The sequence below is a fragment of the Salvelinus fontinalis genome, chromosome 19, assembly GCF_029448725.1.
Source record: "Salvelinus fontinalis isolate EN_2023a chromosome 19, ASM2944872v1, whole genome shotgun sequence".
Lineage (NCBI taxonomy): Eukaryota > Metazoa > Chordata > Actinopteri > Salmoniformes > Salmonidae > Salvelinus > Salvelinus fontinalis.
Window position 1 is genome coordinate 40104754 of NC_074683.1, and position 22213 is coordinate 40126966.

Below are 22213 nucleotides of genomic sequence, written 5' to 3' on the forward strand. Positions count from 1 at the left end.
CCTCGTGCTACTAGACCTTAGTGCTGCCTTTGATACCATCGATCACCACATTCTTTTGGAGAGATTGGAAACGAACATTGGTCTACACGGACAAGTTCTGGCCTGGTTTAGATCTTTAATTTTTAAAAAAAAAAATTTTTTATCCCATTTTCTCCCCAATTTTCGTGGTATCCAATCGCTAGTAATTACTATCTTGTCTCATCGCTACAACTCCCGTACGGGCTCGGGAGAGACGAAGGTCGAAAGCCATGCGTCCTCCGAAGCACAACCCAACCAAGCCGCACTGCTTCTTAACACAGCGCGCCTCCAACCCGGAAGCCAGCCGCACCAATGTGTCGGAGGAAACACCGTGTACCTGGCCCCCTTGGTTAGCGCGCACTGCGCCCGGCCCGCCACAGGAGTCGCTGGAGCGCGATGAGACAAGGATATCCCTACCGGCCAAACCCTCCCTAACCCAGACGACGCTATGCCAATTGTGCGTCGCCCCACGGACCTCCCGGTCGCGGCCGGCTGCGACAGAGCCTGGGCGCGAACCCAGAGACTCTGGTGGCGCAGTTAGCACTGCGATGCAGTGCCCTAGACCACTGCGCCACCCGGGAGGCCTGGTTTAGATCTTATCTGTCGGAAAGATATTAGTTTGTCTCTGTGAATGGTTTGTCCTCTGACAAATCAACTGTACATTTCGATGTGTCTGTGTGTGTGTAGGCTGTCATTTGTAAATAATAATTTATTTTTAACCAACTTTCCTAGTTAAAATGTTTTTTTTATTGTTGAGAAAGGCACACACCTCTCTATATAAGGTCCCACAACTGACAGTGCATATCAGAGCATTTAAGAACTCAGTGGACTCCAATCTTGAATGGAAGAAGTTTGGAACCACAAAGACTCTTCCTAGAGCTGGTAGCCCGGCCAAACTAAGCAAATGGGGAGAAGGGCCTTGGTCATGGAGGTGACCAAGAACACGCGCAAGTTCCTCTGTGGAGATGGGAGAACCTTCCAGAAGGACAAATCTCTGCAGCACTCCAACAATAAGGATTTTATTGTATAGTTGTCAGATGGAAGCCACGCCACAGTAAAAGGCACATGACAGCCTTGGAGTTTGCTTAAAGGACTCTCAGACCATGGAAAATTCTCTGGTCTGAAGAAACCAAGTTTGAACTCTTTGGCCTGAATGCCAAGTGTCACGTCTGGAGGAAACCTGGCACCATCCCTACGGTGAAGCATGGTGGTGTCAGCATCATGCTGTGGGGATGTTTATCAGCAGCAGGGACTGGGGGACTGCTAGTCCGGATTGAGGGAAAGCTGAACGGAGCAAAGTACAGAGACCCTTGATGAAAACCTGCTCCAGAACTATCAGGACCTCAGACTGGGTCGAAAGTTCACCTTCCACCAGAACAACGACCCTAAAACACAGCCAAGGCAACGCAGGATTGGCTTCGGGACAAGTCTCTGAATGTCTGAGTGGCCCGGACTTAAACCCGATCGAACATCTCTGGAGAGACCTGAAAATAGCTGTGCAGTGACGCTCCCCATCCAACCTGACTGGATCTGCAGAGAAGAATTGGACAAACTCCCCAAATACAGCTTGTAGCGTCATACCCTATAATCACTGGCAAAGGTGCTTCAACAAGGTACTGAGTAAAGGGTCTGAATACTTAGGAATCTCCAGAGTTTGGTGCGGTCTGCCCAACGCATCATCGGGGGCACACTGCCTGTCCTCCAGGACATCTACAATACCTGATGTCACAGGAAGGCCAAAAAGATCATCAAGGACATCCACCACCCGAGCCACGCCATCATCCAGAAGGCGAGGTCAGTACAGGTGCATCAAAGCTGGGACACAAGGCCCTCAGACTGTTAAATAGCCAGCACAAGCAGACTACCACCCAGTTACTCAACCCTGCACCTTAGAGGATGCTGCCCTACAGTCTGTACATAGTCATGGATTCCCTGGTCAGTTTAATAATGGAACACTAGTCACTTTAATAATGATCACATACTGCTTTACTCATTTCATATGTATAAACTGTATTCAACTGTATTTTTTTGTCAATACCACTCAGACATTGCTTGTCAAAATATTTATATTTTTTAATTCCCTTCTTTTACTTTTAGATGTGTGTGTATCATTGTGAATTGTTAGATACTGGTGCACTGTTGGAGATAGGAACACAAGCATTTTGCTTCGGCTGCAACATCTGCTGAATATTTGTATTGACCAATAAAATGTGATTTGTTTTTGATTTTGTAGTGCATTAAAGGTAGTAACCCTTTAAATGTAATGTTCAGCTAAATTATGTATTTATATATTGGTTCTCTTACCCTGTAACCAGTCTATGAACTGCTCTTAGTCTGTGCCTCTCTGACATTGCTCATCCATATATTCTTAATTCCAGTCCTTTACTTAGATTTGTGTGTATTAGGTATTTGTTGTGAAATTGTTAGATATTTGTAAGGGCTGACGCTTTCCTCATCCTCGGACGAGGAGAGGAGAGAAGGATCAGTGGACCAATACGCAGCATTAGGGAAATAAGCCATCTCTTTATTTGGAAAACTATGATGGCAACACGAAAGAAACAAAACACTTTCAAAAACACAAAACAAGAAAACGACGTAGAACGAAACCTGAACATAAACTCACATCACTAAACGTAAACTTACGGACAGGAACGTTACATCAAAACACACGAACAGCCAAACAGCCCCGAAAGTGAAAATACATCGACAACGACGAAGACATCACGGGAGACAATCACCCACAAACAAACAGTGAGAACACCCTACCTAAATATGACTCTTAATTAGAGGAGAACGCAAAACACCTGCCTCTAATTAAGAGCCATACCAGGCAACCACAACCAACATAGAAACAGATAACATAGACTGCCCACCCAAAACACATGCCCTGACCTAAACACATACAAAAACAACATAAAACAGGTCAGGACCGTTACAGAACCCCCCCCTCAAGGTGCGAACGCCGGGCGCACCAGCACAAAGTCCAGGGGAGGGTCCGGGTGGGCAGTTGACCACGGTGGTGGCTCCGGCTCTGGACGCTGTCCCCACACCACCATAGTCACTCCCCGCTTCTGTCTTCCCCTCCCAATGACCACCCTAAAACTAACATCCCCTAAATGAACGGCCAGCACCGGGACAAGGGGCAGCACCAGGACAAGGGGCAGCACCGGGACAAGGGACAGCACCGGGATAAGGGGCAGCACCAGGATAAGGGGCAGCACCAGGATAAGGACCAGCACCGGGATAAGGGGCAGCACCGGGACAAGGGGCAGCACCGGGACAAGGGGCAGCACCGGGATAAGGGGCAGCACCGGGATAAGGGGCAGCACCGAGACAAGGGGCAGCACCGGGATAAGGGGCAGCACCGGGACAAGGAGCAGGTCCCGGCTGAGGGACTCTGGCAGATCCTGGCTGAGGGACTCTGGCAGATCCTGGCTGAGGGACTCTGGCAGATCCTGGCTGAGGGACTCTGGCAGGTCCTGGCTGAGGGACTCTGGCAGGTCCTGGCTGAGGGACTCTGGCAGGTCCTGGCTGAGGGACTCTGGCAGGTCCTGGCTGAGGGACTCTGGCAGGTCCTGGCTGGACGGCTCTGGCAGGTCCTGGCAGGACGGCTCTGGCAGGTCATGGCAGGACGGCTCTGGCAGGTCATGGCAGGACGGCTCTGGCAGGTCATGGCAGGACGGCTCTGGCAGGTCATGGCAGGACGGCTCTGGCTGGTCATGGCAGGACGGCTCTGGCTGGTCATGGCAGGACGGCTCTGGCTGGTCATGGCAGGACGGCTCTGGCTGGTCATGGCAGGACGGCTCTGGCTGGTCATGGCAGGCTGACGGCTCTGGCAGATCCTGTCTGGCTGGCGGCTCTGGCAGATCCTGTCTGGTTGGCGGCTCTGGCAGATCCTGTCTGGTTGGCGGCTCTGGCAGATCCTGTCTGGTTGGCGGCTCTGGCAGATCCTGTCTGACGGACGGCTCTAGCGGCTCCTGTCTGGCGGGCGGCTCTAGCGGCTCCTGTCTGGCGGACGGCTCTGTAGGCTCATGGCAGACGGGCGGCTTTGCAGGCTCATGGCAGACGGGCGGCTTTGCAGGCTCATTGCAGACGGATGGCTCAGACGGCGCTGGGGAGACGGATGGCTCAGATGGCGCTGGTGAGACGGATGGCTCTGGCCGGATAAGGCGCACTGTAGACCTGGTGCGTAGTGCCGGAACTGGAGGCACCGGGCTAAGGATAAGCACCTTCCTACTAGTGCGGGAAGCAGGGACAGGACACACTGTATTCTCAAAGCCCACTCTATACCTGATGCAAGGTACCGGCACTGGTGACACCGGGCTGAGGACAAGCACATCAGGATTAGTAGGGGGAGAAGATACAGTGTGTTCAGGGCTCTGGAGACGCACAGGAGGCTTTGTGCGTGGTGCCGGAACTGGAGGCACCGAACTGGATACACGCACTACAGAGAGAGTGCGTGGAGGAGGAACAGGGCTCAGGATACGCACTGGTAGCCTAGTGCGTAGTGTATACACTGTAGGTACTAGGCTGGGGCGGGGAGGTGGTGCCGGAAATACCGGACCGTGGAGGCGTACTGGCTCTCTTGAGCATTGAGCCTGCCCGACCTTACCTGGTTGAATGCTCCCGGTTGCCCGACCAGTGCGGGGAGGTGGAATAACCCGCACCGGCCTATGTAGGCGAACCGGGGAAACCATGCGTAAGGCCGGTGCCATGTATGCCGGCCCGAGGAGACGCACTGGAGACCAGACGCGTTGAGCCGGCCTCATGACACCTGGCTCAATACCCAATCTAGCCCTACCAGTGCGGGGAGGTGGAATAACCCGCACTGGGCTATGCACTCGTACAGGAGACACCGTGCGCTCTACTGCGTAACACGGCGCCTGCCCGTACTCCCGCTCTCCACGGTAAGCCTGGGAAGTGGGCGCAGGTCTCCTACCTGCCCTTGGCCCACTACCTCCTAGCCTCCCCCCAAGAAATTTTTGGGAATTACTTACGGGCTTTTTTGGCTTCCGTGCCAGACGCGTTCCCTCATAGCTCCGGTTCCTCTCTCCGGTAGCCTCTGCTCTCCTCAGTGCCTCCAGCTGTTCCCATGGGAGGCGATCTCTACCAGCCAGGATCTCCTCCCATGTGTAGACACCTTTTCCATCCAATAAATCGTCCCATGTCCATTGCTCCTTCTTCTCCTGTCCCTTACTCCGTTTATTTCTCCCTTGCCGCTTGGTCTTAGCGTGGTGGGTGATTCTGTAAGGGCTGACGCTTTCCTCATCCTCGGACGAGGAGAGGAGAGAAGGATCAGTGGACCAATACGCAGCATTAGGGAAATAAGCCATCTCTTTATTTGGAAAACTATGATGGCAACACGAAAGAAACAAAACACTTTCAAAAACACAAAACAAGAAAACGACGTAGAACGAAACCTGAACATAAACTCACATCACTAAACGTAAACTTACGGACAGGAACGTTACATCAAAACACACGAACAGCCAAACAGCCCCGAAAGTGAAAATACATCGACAACGACGAAGACATCACGGGAGACAATCACCCACAAACAAACAGTGAGAACACCCTACCTAAATATGACTCTTAATTAGAGGAGAACGCAAAACACCTGCCTCTAATTAAGAGCCATACCAGGCAACCACAACCAACATAGAAACAGATAACATAGACTGCCCACCCAAAACACATGCCCTGACCTAAACACATACAAAAACAACATAAAACAGGTCAGGACCGTTACAGAACCCCCCCCTCAAGGTGCGAACGCCGGGCGCACCAGCACAAAGTCCAGGGGAGGGTCCGGGTGGGCAGTTGACCACGGTGGTGGCTCCGGCTCTGGACGCTGTCCCCACACCACCATAGTCACTCCCCGCTTCTGTCTTCCCCTCCCAATGACCACCCTAAAACTAACATCCCCTAAATGAACGGCCAGCACCGGGACAAGGGGCAGCACCAGGACAAGGGGCAGCACCGGGACAAGGGGCAGCACCGGGATAAGGGGCAGCACCAGGATAAGGGGCAGCACCAGGATAAGGACCAGCACCGGGATAAGGGGCAGCACCGGGACAAGGGGCAGCACCGGGACAAGGGGCAGCACCGGGATAAGGGGCAGCACCGGGATAAGGGGCAGCACCGAGACAAGGGGCAGCACCGGGATAAGGGGCAGCACCGGGACAAGGAGCAGGTCCCGGCTGAGGGACTCTGGCAGATCCTGGCTGAGGGACTCTGGCAGATCCTGGCTGAGGGACTCTGGCAGATCCTGGCTGAGGGACTCTGGCAGGTCCTGGCTGAGGGACTCTGGCAGGTCCTGGCTGAGGGACTCTGGCAGGTCCTGGCTGAGGGACTCTGGCAGGTCCTGGCTGAGGGACTCTGGCAGGTCCTGGCTGGACGGCTCTGGCAGGTCCTGGCAGGACGGCTCTGGCAGGTCATGGCAGGACGGCTCTGGCAGGTCATGGCAGGACGGCTCTGGCAGGTCATGGCAGGACGGCTCTGGCAGGTCATGGCAGGACGGCTCTGGCTGGTCATGGCAGGACGGCTCTGGCTGGTCATGGCAGGACGGCTCTGGCTGGTCATGGCAGGACGGCTCTGGCTGGTCATGGCAGGACGGCTCTGGCTGGTCATGGCAGGCTGACGGCTCTGGCAGATCCTGTCTGGCTGGCGGCTCTGGCAGATCCTGTCTGGTTGGCGGCTCTGGCAGATCCTGTCTGGTTGGCGGCTCTGGCAGATCCTGTCTGGTTGGCGGCTCTGGCAGATCCTGTCTGACGGACGGCTCTAGCGGCTCCTGTCTGGCGGGCGGCTCTAGCGGCTCCTGTCTGGCGGACGGCTCTGTAGGCTCATGGCAGACGGGCGGCTTTGCAGGCTCATGGCAGACGGGCGGCTTTGCAGGCTCATTGCAGACGGATGGCTCAGACGGCGCTGGGGAGACGGATGGCTCAGATGGCGCTGGTGAGACGGATGGCTCTGGCCGGATAAGGCGCACTGTAGACCTGGTGCGTAGTGCCGGAACTGGAGGCACCGGGCTAAGGATAAGCACCTTCCTACTAGTGCGGGAAGCAGGGACAGGACACACTGTATTCTCAAAGCCCACTCTATACCTGATGCAAGGTACCGGCACTGGTGACACCGGGCTGAGGACAAGCACATCAGGATTAGTAGGGGGAGAAGATACAGTGTGTTCAGGGCTCTGGAGACGCACAGGAGGCTTTGTGCGTGGTGCCGGAACTGGAGGCACCGAACTGGATACACGCACTACAGAGAGAGTGCGTGGAGGAGGAACAGGGCTCAGGATACGCACTGGTAGCCTAGTGCGTAGTGTATACACTGTAGGTACTAGGCTGGGGCGGGGAGGTGGTGCCGGAAATACCGGACCGTGGAGGCGTACTGGCTCTCTTGAGCATTGAGCCTGCCCGACCTTACCTGGTTGAATGCTCCCGGTTGCCCGACCAGTGCGGGGAGGTGGAATAACCCGCACCGGCCTATGTAGGCGAACCGGGGAAACCATGCGTAAGGCCGGTGCCATGTATGCCGGCCCGAGGAGACGCACTGGAGACCAGACGCGTTGAGCCGGCCTCATGACACCTGGCTCAATACCCAATCTAGCCCTACCAGTGCGGGGAGGTGGAATAACCCGCACTGGGCTATGCACTCGTACAGGAGACACCGTGCGCTCTACTGCGTAACACGGCGCCTGCCCGTACTCCCGCTCTCCACGGTAAGCCTGGGAAGTGGGCGCAGGTCTCCTACCTGCCCTTGGCCCACTACCTCCTAGCCTCCCCCCAAGAAATTTTTGGGAATTACTTACGGGCTTTTTTGGCTTCCGTGCCAGACGCGTTCCCTCATAGCTCCGGTTCCTCTCTCCGGTAGCCTCTGCTCTCCTCAGTGCCTCCAGCTGTTCCCATGGGAGGCGATCTCTACCAGCCAGGATCTCCTCCCATGTGTAGACACCTTTTCCATCCAATAAATCGTCCCATGTCCATTGCTCCTTCTTCTCCTGTCCCTTACTCCGTTTATTTCTCCCTTGCCGCTTGGTCTTAGCGTGGTGGGTGATTCTGTAAGGGCTGACGCTTTCCTCATCCTCGGACGAGGAGAGGAGAGAAGGATCAGTGGACCAATACGCAGCATTAGGGAAATAAGCCATCTCTTTATTTGGAAAACTATGATGGCAACACGAAAGAAACAAAACACTTTCAAAAACACAAAACAAGAAAACGACGTAGAACGAAACCTGAACATAAACTCACATCACTAAACGTAAACTTACGGACAGGAACGTTACATCAAAACACACGAACAGCCAAACAGCCCCGAAAGTGAAAATACATCGACAACGACGAAGACATCACGGGAGACAATCACCCACAAACAAACAGTGAGAACACCCTACCTAAATATGACTCTTAATTAGAGGAGAACGCAAAACACCTGCCTCTAATTAAGAGCCATACCAGGCAACCACAACCAACATAGAAACAGATAACATAGACTGCCCACCCAAAACACATGCCCTGACCTAAACACATACAAAAACAACATAAAACAGGTCAGGACCGTTACAATATTGCTGCACTGTCGGAACTAGGTGCATAAACAGTTCTCTACACCCGCAATAACATCTGCTAAACACCTGGTTTTGACCAAAACAATTTTATTTGATTTCTAATGAGTGACTGCAATCAGTCAGGGCCAAGAAACAATAATGTTATCATTTTCAGACAAACACATTACTTCCTTCAGCACACTATTACAACAGTGTGACTGTGTTGGAATAAAATGTTCAATATATTTCCTTTAACATTATCTGTGTTGTGTGCTTATTGTTTAACCATTGATATGTTCTAGGTCATTTTGAGACTTTAAGGAGCATCAGGTACTGCTGGAATATCTACAAATAGAATGTCCTTCTTTTTTGTTATAAATTACACTGGTCACTGTTCAAAACATTTATAAAGTATTAAGAAAGTATGAATAGTCCTCACTGCAAAACTACTTTACTAATCATCAGTAAATGAGAATATTTATTAAACATCTTATGAATGATCTTCTGTATCATTATTACAGACTATAAAAGTTGTTAATAAATGTGTGAATAACCAGCTCATTAAAACAAATGTGGGAGTAATGATACATGAATGATGAATAAACTATTTACTATTCCATTATACATTCTTCATTACAAAGTGTTATTATAAAGGGTTGCCTATCTCTATTTGAATTCTGACTCCACAGCATCTGAGAGCTGCTCTGGTGTGACCCCTGACCTGGCAACATTTATGTAGTGGTGGTGAGATTAGTGGTAGAGTTCATACCCAGTATGTTGAGGTTGAACTGTCTGCTGTTGTCTCCTGCCCTTTTGTGCTTAATCATTAATTCACGTAGTAGTTTTTTTATACATTTAGAATACCTATCTGACTAACATTTAACAAATGTGGGAGTAATGATTAATAAATGGTGAGCAAACTGTAAATACCTTAGAAATGGTTTATTACTGAACGCTATTGTAAAGTGTTACCCATAATTGCATATTCTTACATTTGACAATCAACTACTTACACAATACACTATTGAGTTATACTTGGGCGTTATCTGATACCGTGCATATTGTACATTTAAATTTTACTGCACTTATTGAAGGTTTGTGCCCCAAATGAGCCACTAGACTCGAGCAGGGCAATTCCAGACCTCGGGGGCCTGATTGGTGTCACACTTTTCCCCCATCCCTCGCAAACACAGGTAATATGAAAACAATGGTACTATGAACGCCTTAAGTTCAGAGTTAAAATATGTTTAGCCGTCACTTTGAACCATGGATAAAAGAAAGCATAAATTATTGGATTAATTAAGGAATTAACAAGAGGCAGAAAGCCGATGATAACTGATAATAAATTAACAATTAAAAAAGAAAAGAAGAAAACAAATAGAAATGGAATCCAACAACAGAAATAGTTGACAACAACAATAGCTAGAGTTTTTGTTGCTTTTCTCTCCGACTTATTTGCCCGTACAGTTTTAACACCAGACACCCTGGCAGCCTCTTTTGAAAATACATTTCTGGCCTGTGATCTGGCCACCACAAAGATGTTCATATAAAGTGTTATAATAATAGAGCATGGGACAATCATTGTAATAACAAGGTCAATAATATTAACCCAGATTGACCCTTCAACAATAAAACATTCATTCAAACACCGACTGGGTACCTGTACATTTACAAAGTTTTTTATAATAGCAGCACGGTATATGATACAACAACACCAGGTAATGGATATACAACACATCACTCTTGGTATTGTTATTCTAGAGTGGTACAATAAGGGATCACACACAGCAACATAGCGGTCAATAGATATCAAGACCAAATTACCCAGAGATAAAGAAGTACATAATAAAGTAACGTAGATCTGAAACACACAGAAATATTCCCCAAAACCCCAGCATGATTCCATTATTGCTACAGTCATTACTGGTATCACAACCAGTCCCACCAGGAGATCTGACACAGCCAGAGAGAGGATGAGCAGGTTGGTTGGAGTGTGGAGCTGCTTGAAGTGAGAGATGGAGATTATCACCAGTACGTTCAAAAATACTGTAACCGCTGAAATCAATGAGAAGAAGATGTACAGTGTTATGTAGATAGATGTCGATAGCAAAGCCTTTCTGCAAGAAGAGTTTCCGTCTTGAAAACAGTACTGAACATCTTCATGTTTCTCCATATGTAATAAAGTGTCAAAATGCTGAGGTCCTGCTCCTGCTTGGTCCTGTGTGTGACCCTGTCAGGTCCGCCTTTTGACAAACTCTGAGCTCTGCCTCTCTATTTATCCCTGAGTTACAGACAGAAACTCCCCTCCCCGGAGTCTCTCTGCACACACACACACACACACCACCACCAACAAAACAAGTGAACACACAAATTAACAAATGGTTGGATAAACAAATCATTTGTGAAAGCATGATGTAATGTATGACGGGATTTGATGTTGCTGTGCCCACCTAGCCTGTCCTTCAGCCTTACTGATCGTTAGAGATGAGAGAATGTCAGGACCCGGTGCGAGAAACAGTCACTAAATCGGCAGAACCCAGAAGATGAGGCAGACACAGTAGTACTAGAGATGGTGGTTTAATAAAAAAAATAGATAACTTCCAAAATACAAAGAAAATCCACAAAGTGGTAAAAACAGCAAGGGAAAAAACAAACCTAAAAGACTAATCCAAAATACAAAAGAACAAAACCAGAGAACCTCTGGAAAATCCAACAAGAGAAAAATATATGTTCACAACAAGGCTTGGGCTGGGTGCTAACATACAAACACTGAGCAAGGAACTAAGGAACAAACAGGGATTAAATACTAACAAGGGAACGACATACAGGTGCAAACAATAATAGAGCAAGGGAAAAACAAAAAGGTACAAAAAAGGTGCAATGGGGACATCTAGTGACAAAAAACCAGAACAGTCCTGGCCAAAACCTGACAGAATCCCCCTCCTAGGAACGGCTCCTGACGTTCCTACCAGCCTTCTCAGGGTGGAGGGCCCTGAACTGACGAATGAGGTCAGGGTCCAGTATGTCCTTGGCAGGAACCCAGGAGCGCTCCTCGGGACCGTAGCCTTCCCAGTCCACCAGATACTGCCAGGACCGCTGCACCCGGCGGGAGTCCAGTATCCGGTGGACGGTATAAGCCGACTGGCCTCCGATGACACGGGGCGGAGGGGGAGGTCTGCCTGCCGGAATAAGGGGAGAAAAAACAACAGGTTTTAATAAAGAAATGTGAAATGTGGGATTGATTTTAAGGGATCTGGGTAAGTGCAGGCGAAAAGTAACGGGATTGACTCTCCTGGCAATCTTAAAGGGTCCGATGAATCTCTGGGACAGCTTGCGAGACTCCACCCGTAGCGGTAAGTTTTTTGTTGAGAGCCATACTCTCTGGCCGGGGTACAGGGTAGGACCGGGACGGCGACGTCTGTTGGCTTGTCGTTGGTACTGCTGAGAGGAACGCAGAAGATTAAGACGGGCCTTCTTCCACGTAAGCCGACAGCGTCTGATGAACCTCGAGGCTGAAGGCACTCTGACTTCTGCCTCCTGGTCCGGGAACAATAGAGGAGCATAGCCAAACTGACACTCGTGCGGGGATATACCAGTGGAGGAGGAGCACAAGGTGTTGTGCGCGTACTCAGCCCAAACAATGAAGGATGACCATGTGGATGGGTTGTTGGAAACCATACATCTGAGGGTGGTTTCCAGCTCCTGATTCATCCTCTCAGTTTGGCCGTTGGACTCCGGATGGTACCCTGAAGATAAACTGGCCGTGGCCCCTATGAGTTGGCAGAAGGCCTTCCAAAACCTTGAGGCGAACTGGGGACCTCTGTCGGAAACCATATCTTGCGGGATGCCAAAGACTCGGAACACATGGTTAATCACCAACTCAGCTGTTTCCTTGGCAGAAGGTAATTTGGTCAAGGGAACAAACCTGGCCGCCTTAGAAAACCTGTCGATGATGACTAGGATCGTAGTATTACCATGGGACGGAGGAAGGCCAGTAATAAAGTCCAGCGAGATATGGGACCAGGGTCGGTGGGGAATAGATAAAGGGTGAAGGAGTCCTTGAGGGCGGAGGTGAGAAGATTTGCCCTGGCAGCACACGGAACAGGCCTTGACGAAAGTGGCAACGTCTTCTTTTATGGTGGGCCACCAGAACTTACGCTGGATGAACTCCAAGGTGCGACCTACGCCCGGGTGACAGGTGAGGCGAGAGGAGTGCCCCCACAGAAGGACTTGGGACCTTGCTGCCTTGGGAACAAACAACCGATTAGCAGGACCTCCTCCAGGGCCCGGTTCGATGGCTTGAGCTTGTTTCACGGTATCCTCCACTTGCCACGAGATCGGAGCCACGATCTTAGCGGCAGGAAGAACAGTCATGTCAGTATCTTCTCGAATGGCAGGAGAGTAGACTCGTGACAAGGCATCCGGTTTGAGATTCTTCGACCCGGGTCTATAGGTGAGAATAAACTGGAATCGGCTGAAGAAAAGAGACCATCGAGCTTGTCTGGAGTTCAACCGCTTCGCCTGCTGGATATACTCCAGATTTTTGTGGTCCGTAAGCACTTGAAACGGTTGAGAAGCCCCCTCGAGCCAGTGTCTCCATTCCTTCAATGCCATCTTAACCGCTAGGAGTTCACGATCCCCCACATCGTAATTCCTCTCGGCCGGGGTAAGCCGGTGAGAGAAGAAGGCGCAAGGATGAAGCCTCTTGTCTTCACCCCTCTGAGACAGGACAGCTCCAACACCAACCTCTGATGCGTCTACCTCCACCACAAAAGGTTCATCCGCCGTCGGTAGTGTCAGGATGGGAGCAGAGAGGATGCGCTGCTTGAGTCCTTGGAAGGCCGTCTCAGCTTCTCTTCCCCACAGAAACCTTGTGTTGCCACCCTTGGTTAAAGCTGAGAGAGGGGCTGCCACCGAGCTGAAGTTCTTGATGAACTTGCGGTAGAAGTTAGTGAAGCCCAGGAAACGCTGAACTTCCTTAACGGACTTGGGGGTGGGCCAATCTGCTACCGCCCCTACCTTCTTGGGGTCCATCTGGACTCGACCGGGTTCCACTACAAATCCCAGGAACTGTACTCGAGAGGAATGGAATTCACACTTTTCCGGCTTAACGTACAAATGGCTGTCTAGGAGGCGTTTGAGCACTTGTCTGACATGCTTAGTGTGTTCTTGAAGGGAGCTCGAAAAGATGAGGATGTCATCCAAGTAAACAAACACGAAAATGTTAAGCATATCCCTAAGCACATCGTTTATGAGCGCTTGGAACACAGCCGGGGCGTTGGTCAGGCCGAAGGGCATCACCAAGTATTCGTAGTGACCAGTAGGCGTGTTGAAAGCGATCTTCCACTCGTCACCGGGTTTGATCCGCACAAGATGGTATGCGTTCCGCAGGTCAAGCTTAGTGAAGACCACTGCTTCCTGGAGCAGCTCAAAGGCTGTGGCCATAAGGGGTAGCGGGTAGCGGTTACGGACGGTTATGGCATTAAGTCCCCGGTAGTCGATGCAAGGACGTAATCCCCCGTCTTTTTTGGCCACAAAGAAAAACCCTGCTCCCACCGGCGAGGTGGATGGACGCATGAGGCCTGCTGCCAGAGCGTCCTTGATGTAGGTATCCATAGCAGCTCGTTCGGGAGGAGATAGGGAAAAGATCCGACCCCTGGGGGGGCAGGTGCCCGGAAACAGGTCGATGGGGCAATCGTAAGGTCTATGGGGTGGTAGTTTGGTGGCCCTCTGTTTGCTAAATACCGGTTTGAGGTCATGGTAACACTCGGGAACTCGGGACAGGTCGATGGATTCTAGAGACTCGGGAGGGGAACTCGGGGAACTTGGGAAGATACAAGTGGCTTGGCACGTAGGACCCCACTGCTTGATAGTGCCCACAGACCAGTCGATGTGAGGGTTATGGCTGTGAAGCCAGGGGTATCCAAGGACGAGAGGGAACTCGGAACACGAGGTCAGATGAAAGTTCATCACTTCCTGGTGTTGGGAAACTGAAAGACGCAAGGGGGTAGTGACACGAGTGACAAGTCCAGATCCCAAAGGGCTTCCATCCAACGTAGTAACCCTTATGGGGTCACTTAGAGGTTCAGAGGGAACGCCATTCTCCTTCGCCCAGACACCATCCATGAAGTTACCTGCGGCTCCAGAGTCTACCAAGGCTTGAAGGGGAAGCTCGTGGTTGTCCCAGGAAAGGGTAACTGGAATGAGCAGGCGGGAGTTGGATGGATGGGAGGAGGTTATGTTTCCCGTTACAGTCCTCCCAGGCCTGCACGGGAGAGTGCGTTTTCCCTGGAGCCCGGGACACGTGGAGAGGAAATGGCCCGGTTTGCCGCAATATAGACAGCATCGCTCCCTCATCCGGCGGTCTCTCTCAGCCTGGGAGATGCGTCCAACCTGCATGGGTTCCGGTGGAGTCAGCGGGGATAAAGGTGGAGACTCGGAGCTGGGACCGATAGGAGCTAGGGTGAGAGATCTACGGTTGAGCTCTCTCTCTCTCAGACGCTGGTCTATGCGTGAAGCCAACTTGATCAGGGACTCGAGGTTGTCCGGTGGTTCCCGAGTGGCCAGTTCATCTTGGATGGTGTCGGAAAGACCCTTCAAAAAGCACACTGTGAGCGCCTCGTCATTCCAGCCACTCGCTGCTGCCACCGTGCGGAACTGGATGGCATAGTCCGTCACGCTGCGCCGACCTTGGCGGAGAGTCAGGAGCTGTTTGGCTGAGTCAGGACCGCTGGTAGGACCTTGAAACACTCGCTTGAATTCATCAGCAAAGGTAGAGTAGCTGGCACAGCAGGGACTTTGAGCATCCCACACAGCAGTAGCCCAGGCTAGGGCTTTTTCCGACAGCAGGGTGATGATATATGCTATCTTGGACCGGTCGGTGGGAAATGACGAGGGTTGCAGCTCGAAGGAGAGAGAACATTGGGTGAAAAACCCCTTACAACCACTCGGATCACCTGAGAACCGTTGGGGAGGCGGCAGACGAGGTTCAGCCAGGGGGTTAACTGCCACGGGCACTTGAATCTGATGAACTGGAGCAGAAGCGGTTGCAGGAGAAAGTTGATCAGAAATCTGCTTTATGGAAGTCATCATCTCCGACAGAAGTTGAGAATGTCCAGCCATTAAGACCTCTTGCTGAACCAGAGCAGCTTTGTGACGTTGGACAGTCCCCTCGTGGTGGGACAGCATGGGAAAAAAGTCCTGGGTACTGGCTGCCTCTGGGTTCATTTTAATGGCTCAGTGTTTCTGTCAGGACCCGGTGCGAGAAACAGTCACTAAATCGGCAGAACCCAGAAGATGAGGCAGACACAGCAGTACTAGAGATGGTGGTTTAATAAAAAAAATAGATAACTTCCAAAATACAAAGAAAATCCACAAAGTGGTAAAAACAGCAAGGGAAAAAACAAACCTAAAAGACTAATCCAAAATACAAAAGAACAAAACCAGAGAACCTCTGGAAAATCCAACAAGAGAAAAATATATGTTCACAACAAGGCTTGGGCTGGGTGCTAACATACAAACACTGAGCAAGGAACTAAGGAACACACAGGGATTAAATACTAACAAGGGAACGACATACAGGTGCAAACAATAATAGAGCAAGGGAAAAACAAAAGGTACAAAAAAGGTGCAATGGGGACAGCTAGTGACAAAAAACCAGAACAGTCCTGGCCAAAACCTGACAGAGAAAAGGTACATTTACTCAATTAAGCATTTTAATGGGGAAAATATAGCATGGGTGATGTTTTGGTCACTCAAAGGCTATTTTACATTGGAAACTGTGACTAACTGTTTTGGGTGATGTCAGAGCTCAGTTTGGACCATAATCCACAACCTCAGGACACATGACAGCACGCCACATGTCAGCTGGTCAGTGTGTAGGAAAGTTGACAGCAGGGAAGTTGATGAGATGCTAATAGCAAATGCAATCATAATAGTGGCATTCCATAGGAACATTCCATGGACCATAAAAATGTTGATCTGAACTAAATTATTAATAAATCCCGTGTCTGAGCCGCTGAATTGCGACTCCACTTTGTCTCTCTACTGAGATTTTGCCTGAATGTGTCACACCCTGATCTGTTTCACCTGTCCTTGTGATTGTGTCCACCCCCCTCCGGTTGTCGCCCTTCTTCCTCATTATCCCCTGTGTATTTATACCTTTGTTTTCTGTCTAAATGTGCCAGTTCGTCTTGTTTGTTCAAGCTAACCAGCAGTTTTTCTCAGCTCCTGCTTTTCCCCAGTCTCTCTTTTTCTCGCCCTCCTGGTTTTGACCTTTGCATGTCCTCTTTGAGCCTGCTTGGCTGACCGTGAGCCTGCCTGCCGTCCTGTACCTTTCCCCCTCTTCTCTGGACTATTGACCCCTGCCTGCCTTAACCTGTCTGTCTGCCTGCCCCTTTGGGATTTTTTAACTATTGGTTATCCAACGGGGTCTGCATCTGGGTCTTACCTTCCTATCTGATAGTAGGAATTGGCCCTGACTGACCCAGCAGACCCGGACCAGCTGCGCAACGACATCTCCTCCCAAGGAGCCTCCATTGGTAGGCATGAGGAATTGCTTCGTGGGCTGATGGGAGGGGGTTCAAACGTTAGCTGAGCGCCATGACCGGGCGTTGGACATGCTACAGGAACAATTCCACCGGTTGTCTGGGGGGCAGCCTGCCAAGGTGGCAAACCCACTGTCCTCCAGTAACTCGTGGTTAGCAGTGCCGTCCCACCGACCACTCCACCTTCCTTGGATCCCCGGTTATCTCCCCCGAAACTCTTTAATGCACCTGTCGGGCATTTTTTAGCGAAGGTTGTCCTTATTTTCAAGCTTCATCACTATGACTGCGGGATTGACCTTCTCCCTGGCACCGCGCCGCCCCAGGGACGTCTGTACTCGCTGTCGGGACCAGAGACCAAGGCTATTGAGGACTACATTGGGACCTCCCTAGCTACAGGATTTATCCGTCCCTCCTCCTCTCCCGCTGGCGCAGGGCTCTTCTTCGTGTAGAAGACGGACAAGACCCTGCGGCAGTTTATTGACTACCTGGGACTCAGTGACATCACTGTGAAGAACCGTTATCCGCTAACACTCATTTCCTCAGCCTTCGAGCTGCTCCAGGGGGCAACTGTATTCTCCAAGCTGGATCTACGAAACGTCTACCAAATCAAATGTATTGGTCACATACACATGGTTCGCAGATATTAATGCAAGTTTAGCGAAATGCTCGTGCTTCTAGTTCCGACTATGCGGTAATATATAACAAGTAATCTAACAAATTCACAACAACTACCTGATACACACAAATGTAAAGGGATGAATAAGAGTATGTACATATAAATATATGGATGAGCGATGACCGTGCGGCATAGGAAAGACACAGTAAATGGTAGAGAATACTTTATATCCTACATAACTCATCTCATATGTATATGTTAAAATTTTTGAAGTGCCGTTATTTAAAGTGACTTATAATACCTTTGTTAGTTATGGCTGTTTAACAGTCTGATGGCCTTGAGATAGAAGCTGTTTTTCAGTCTCTCGGTCCCAGCTTTGATGCACCTGTACTGACCTCGCCTTCTGGATGATAGTGGGGGGAACAGGCAGGGGCTTGGGTGGTTGTTGTCCTTGATGGTCTTTTTGGCCTTCCTGTGACATCGGGTGCTGTAGGTTTCCTGGAGGGCAGGTAGTTTGCCCCCAGTGATGCGTTGTGCAGACCGCACGTCCCTCTGGAGAGCCTTGCGGTTGAGGGCAGTGCAGTTGCCGTAGCAGGCGGTGATACAGCCCAACAGGATGCTCACGATTGTGCATCCGTAATGTTTGAGTGTTTTAGATGACTTGCCAAATTTGCAGTGACCACGTTGTTTTGGGTCGGCCTCTGGGATAAGATCGCATGTCCAGGGTGGAGTTCAGAACAAAGGATCTGTTTCGGGAAAGACGTATTCCTGGTCATAATGATGGTAAGTGGACATCGGTTTTATATCCAATAGTTCTTCCCAGCTGTATGTAATAAACACTTGAGATTTTCTGGGCTAACAATGTAAGAAATAACACATTAAAAAACAAATAACTGCATCGTTTTCTCAGGACCTGAAGCGAGGCGACCTTCTCTGTTGTCGCCATCGTTTTATCATCAAGGACAAGACCCTGCTGCGGATACGAGGGGGATGAGTGGAAGACCGCCTTAAACACAGCCAGCGGCCACTTGGAATATCTGGTCATGCCATTTGGCCTCGCCAACGCCCCTGCAGTGTTCCAGGCTCTGGTGAACGATGTTCTCCGCGACATGCTGAACAGCTTCGTCTTCGTTTACAATGATGACATCCTCATCTTCTCCCGCTCCCTCGAGGAACACGTGCTCCTTCTGGAGAACTAGTTGTTTGTCAAGGAGGAAATGTGTGAGTTCCATTGCTCCACTATTCCTTTCCTGGGCTACATCTTTGTTGGGAGTGTCCAGATGGACCCCGAGAAGGTGAAAGCGGTGGTGGATTGGCCTAAGCCTACATCCTGAAGTCAACAACTTTATCGCCGTTTTATCCAGGGTTACAGCACCCTGGTCTCCCCATGTCTGCCCTCACCTTTACCAAGGTTCCGTTTACATGATCCATGGCCACTGACTGGGCATTCCGGGACCTTAAACACTGCTTCACCACAGCTCCGATCCTGGTTCATCCGGACCCTTCCCGTCAGTTCGTGGTGGAGGCCAATGCTTCAGATGTTGGATTGGGGGTGCTGTCCCAATAATAAGCTGCATCCCTGCACCTTCTTCTCCCACCGCCTCAACGCCATGGAGACGAATGATTGCCGAAGTTGTTCAAATACTTATGAATTCTTCAAATGGGGGGACTAGATACAGAAGGTGTTTGCATTTCTAAACAGTAAAACAGAAAGTGCATTCGGAAATTATTCAGACTCCTTGACATTTTGAAAATGTTCTTACGTTACTGCACTATTCCAAAATGTGTTGCATTGTTTTTTCCCCCCCTAATCAATCTACGCACAATACCCCATAATGACTGTTGTAACGTCTGCTTCCAACTCACACTCTCAAACACGTAGATCCCCCTGAACTCAGCTGACTCTCCAGATCCCAATCACCTGAAATCTGATCACCTGTTCACACATCTGTATGTCATTATCACACCTATTTAGTTCAGTTCTTTGCACCCCATCATTGTGAGCTTTTGTGACACACGTTTTTTCGAAGCTCTGGTTTTCCTGTAATTTACTCCTCCCGCATATGATAGTTTTTTGACTTCCTCACTAATGACGCCTTTTGCCTATTCCCTGCCTGTACTTTAGCCTATCGGATTTCCTGTTATCGAACTATTGCCTAATCTCCTAGTCGACGTTGCTAGCTTTTTCCTGCCTGTACTGATGCCTTTTTGGACCCCCTGTGTATGACCTTCTGCCTGCCCCTGGACCCAGCTACATGCCTCCTCCTGTGGTTGTCACATCTGCTCCTGCTACGCCCTCGTGTGTTCATCCGGTGTCTCCTTGACCTGCAGCCACTTCCCCAGTGCACTCTCTCTCTCTCCCTCTCACTCTCTGTATGATAGTGTGGTTGGAGACAGGTGTGCTGGAGTCAGAGCAGATCCCCACCAGCTGCAACCCATTCCATACTCAAGACCTCTACAAAAACTCAGTCCTGCCTCTTCCACTCTGCCAGATCGTAATCTCTGCTCAGTCCTGCTTCTAGCTATTTATTGTTATTCAAGATCCTGTTACCCTGCTGTGTCTGTTTCCCTTACTGACACTATTTATCCTCTCCACTGCAGTTTCGCAGCTCTGACTCTGGTCCCTGTCTCCTGTTCCACATCTCACCACCCTGCTACCCTGTTCTGGATTCAGCTCACCATCACTCCTTTGGTTTTCCCTCCGGACCTGTTTACTCTGTCCCAACCCAGCTCACTCCAACCCCAGCCTCCACATCTGGTTTCTTACAACCCACCCGAGCTTCCCCTGGCCTGCACTCCATCTCTCCCTGGATGGCAATAAATACTTTGGTTTATTCATCCAGTTTCCTGGTCTGAGTCTGCTCTTGGGTTCCCCTGTGCAGCTCCACCTAACAGTGGTCCTTTACAATAAACACCTACTGCGCCATGCGCTTGAAACCAGCTCTCTGTCTCCCTTCGTGTTCATTACAACTGTTAGAATGTTTTAAGATAATACACAACGCAGAGGACTAACGGTCAAGAGGGAATTAACGGTCAATAGAAATAGTTTTTTTTCTGTAATAGGAAATTAATGATCAATGGGTCAGAGACATGGGAGGAATTTGTCTAGACATTGAGCTTGAATCAGGATACTTGTTATTTGGCTATTGGCCCAGTTTTATTGCAAGGAATTCTAATTGGTCAACCACGGGCTAGGGTTCGGTTATAAAACTATATCCTGTCTCTTTGTTCTGTGGAGAGATTCGCTGAGGACAGGGGAGAATGATCAACTACCTCTCAGCATAACAACTATAACACCTATGATTTGTCTTCTTTGAATAAATCTATGTTTGTGGTCTGTGTCACTGAAGAGTAACATCAACCACTAATATGACAAAGAAAAACAGGTAAAACATTTTTTTAAATTTATTAAACATTTCAAACTTACATTTACATAAGTATTCAGCCTCTTTACTCAGTACCTTTTTGAAGCACCTTTAGCAGCGATTACAGGATATGACGCTACAATATTGGCACACCTGTCAGGTTGGATGTGGAGCATCGCTGCACAGCTATTTTCAGGTCTCTCCAGATATGTTCGATCAGGTTTATGTCCGGGCTCTGGCTGGGCAACTTAAGGACATTCAGAGACTTGTCCAGAAGTCACTCCTGCATTGTCTTGGCTGTGTGCTTAGGATCATTGTCCTAATGGAAGGTGAACATTCATCCCAATTTGAGGTCCTGAGCGCTCTAGAGCAGGTTTTCATCAAGGATCTCTCTGCACTTTGCTCAGTTCATCTTCCCCTCGATCCTGACTAGTCTCCCAGTCCCTGAAACTGAAAAACATCCCCACAGCCTGATGCTGCTACCACCATGCTTCACCACAGGGATGGTGCCAGGTTTCCTCCAAACGTGACACTTGACATTCAGACCAAAGAGTTCAATCTTGGTTTCATCTGACCAGAAAATCTTGTTTCTCATGGTCTGAGCGTACTTTTGCTGCCTTCTTCTCTCTTGGCTTTCATGTGCCTTTTATTGACGTGTGGCTTCCGTCTGGCCACTCTAGAATAAAGGCCTGATTGTTGGAGTGCTGCAGAGATGGTTCTACTTCTGGAAGGTTCTCCCATCTCCACAGAGGAACTCTAGAGCTCTCTCAGAGTGACCAGCGTGTTCTTGGTCACCTACCTGACCAAGGCCCTTCTCCCAGATTGCTCAGTTTGGCCGGGCAGCCAGCTCTAGGAAGAGTCTTGGTGGTTTAAAACGTCTTCCATTTAAGGTTTATGGAGACCACTGTGCTCTTAGGAACCTATAATATTGCAGACATTTTTTGGTACCCTTCCCCAGATCGGTGCCTCGACACAATCCTGTCTAGGAGCTCTAGGGACAATTCCTTCGACCTCATGGCTTGGCTTCTGCTCTGACATGCACTTTCAACTGTGGGACCTTATATAGACAGGTGTGTGCCTATCAAAATCATGTCTAATCAATTGATTCTACCCCAGGTGGACT

The 22213-nt window shown here is 49.8% G+C and overlaps 1 protein-coding gene across 1 annotated transcript; it reads right to left on the bottom strand.

Annotated features, from left to right (window-relative positions):
- Nucleotides 1-9022: 9022 nt before the first annotated feature.
- LOC129817049 (trace amine-associated receptor 13c-like) lies at nt 9023-10916 on the bottom strand. Its single transcript, XM_055872034.1, has one exon. The coding sequence runs from the start codon at nt 10734-10736 to the stop codon at nt 9777-9779; it is 960 nt and encodes a 319-aa protein (XP_055728009.1). The 5' UTR covers nt 10737-10916; the 3' UTR covers nt 9023-9776.
- Nucleotides 10917-22213: the final 11297 nt, after the last annotated feature.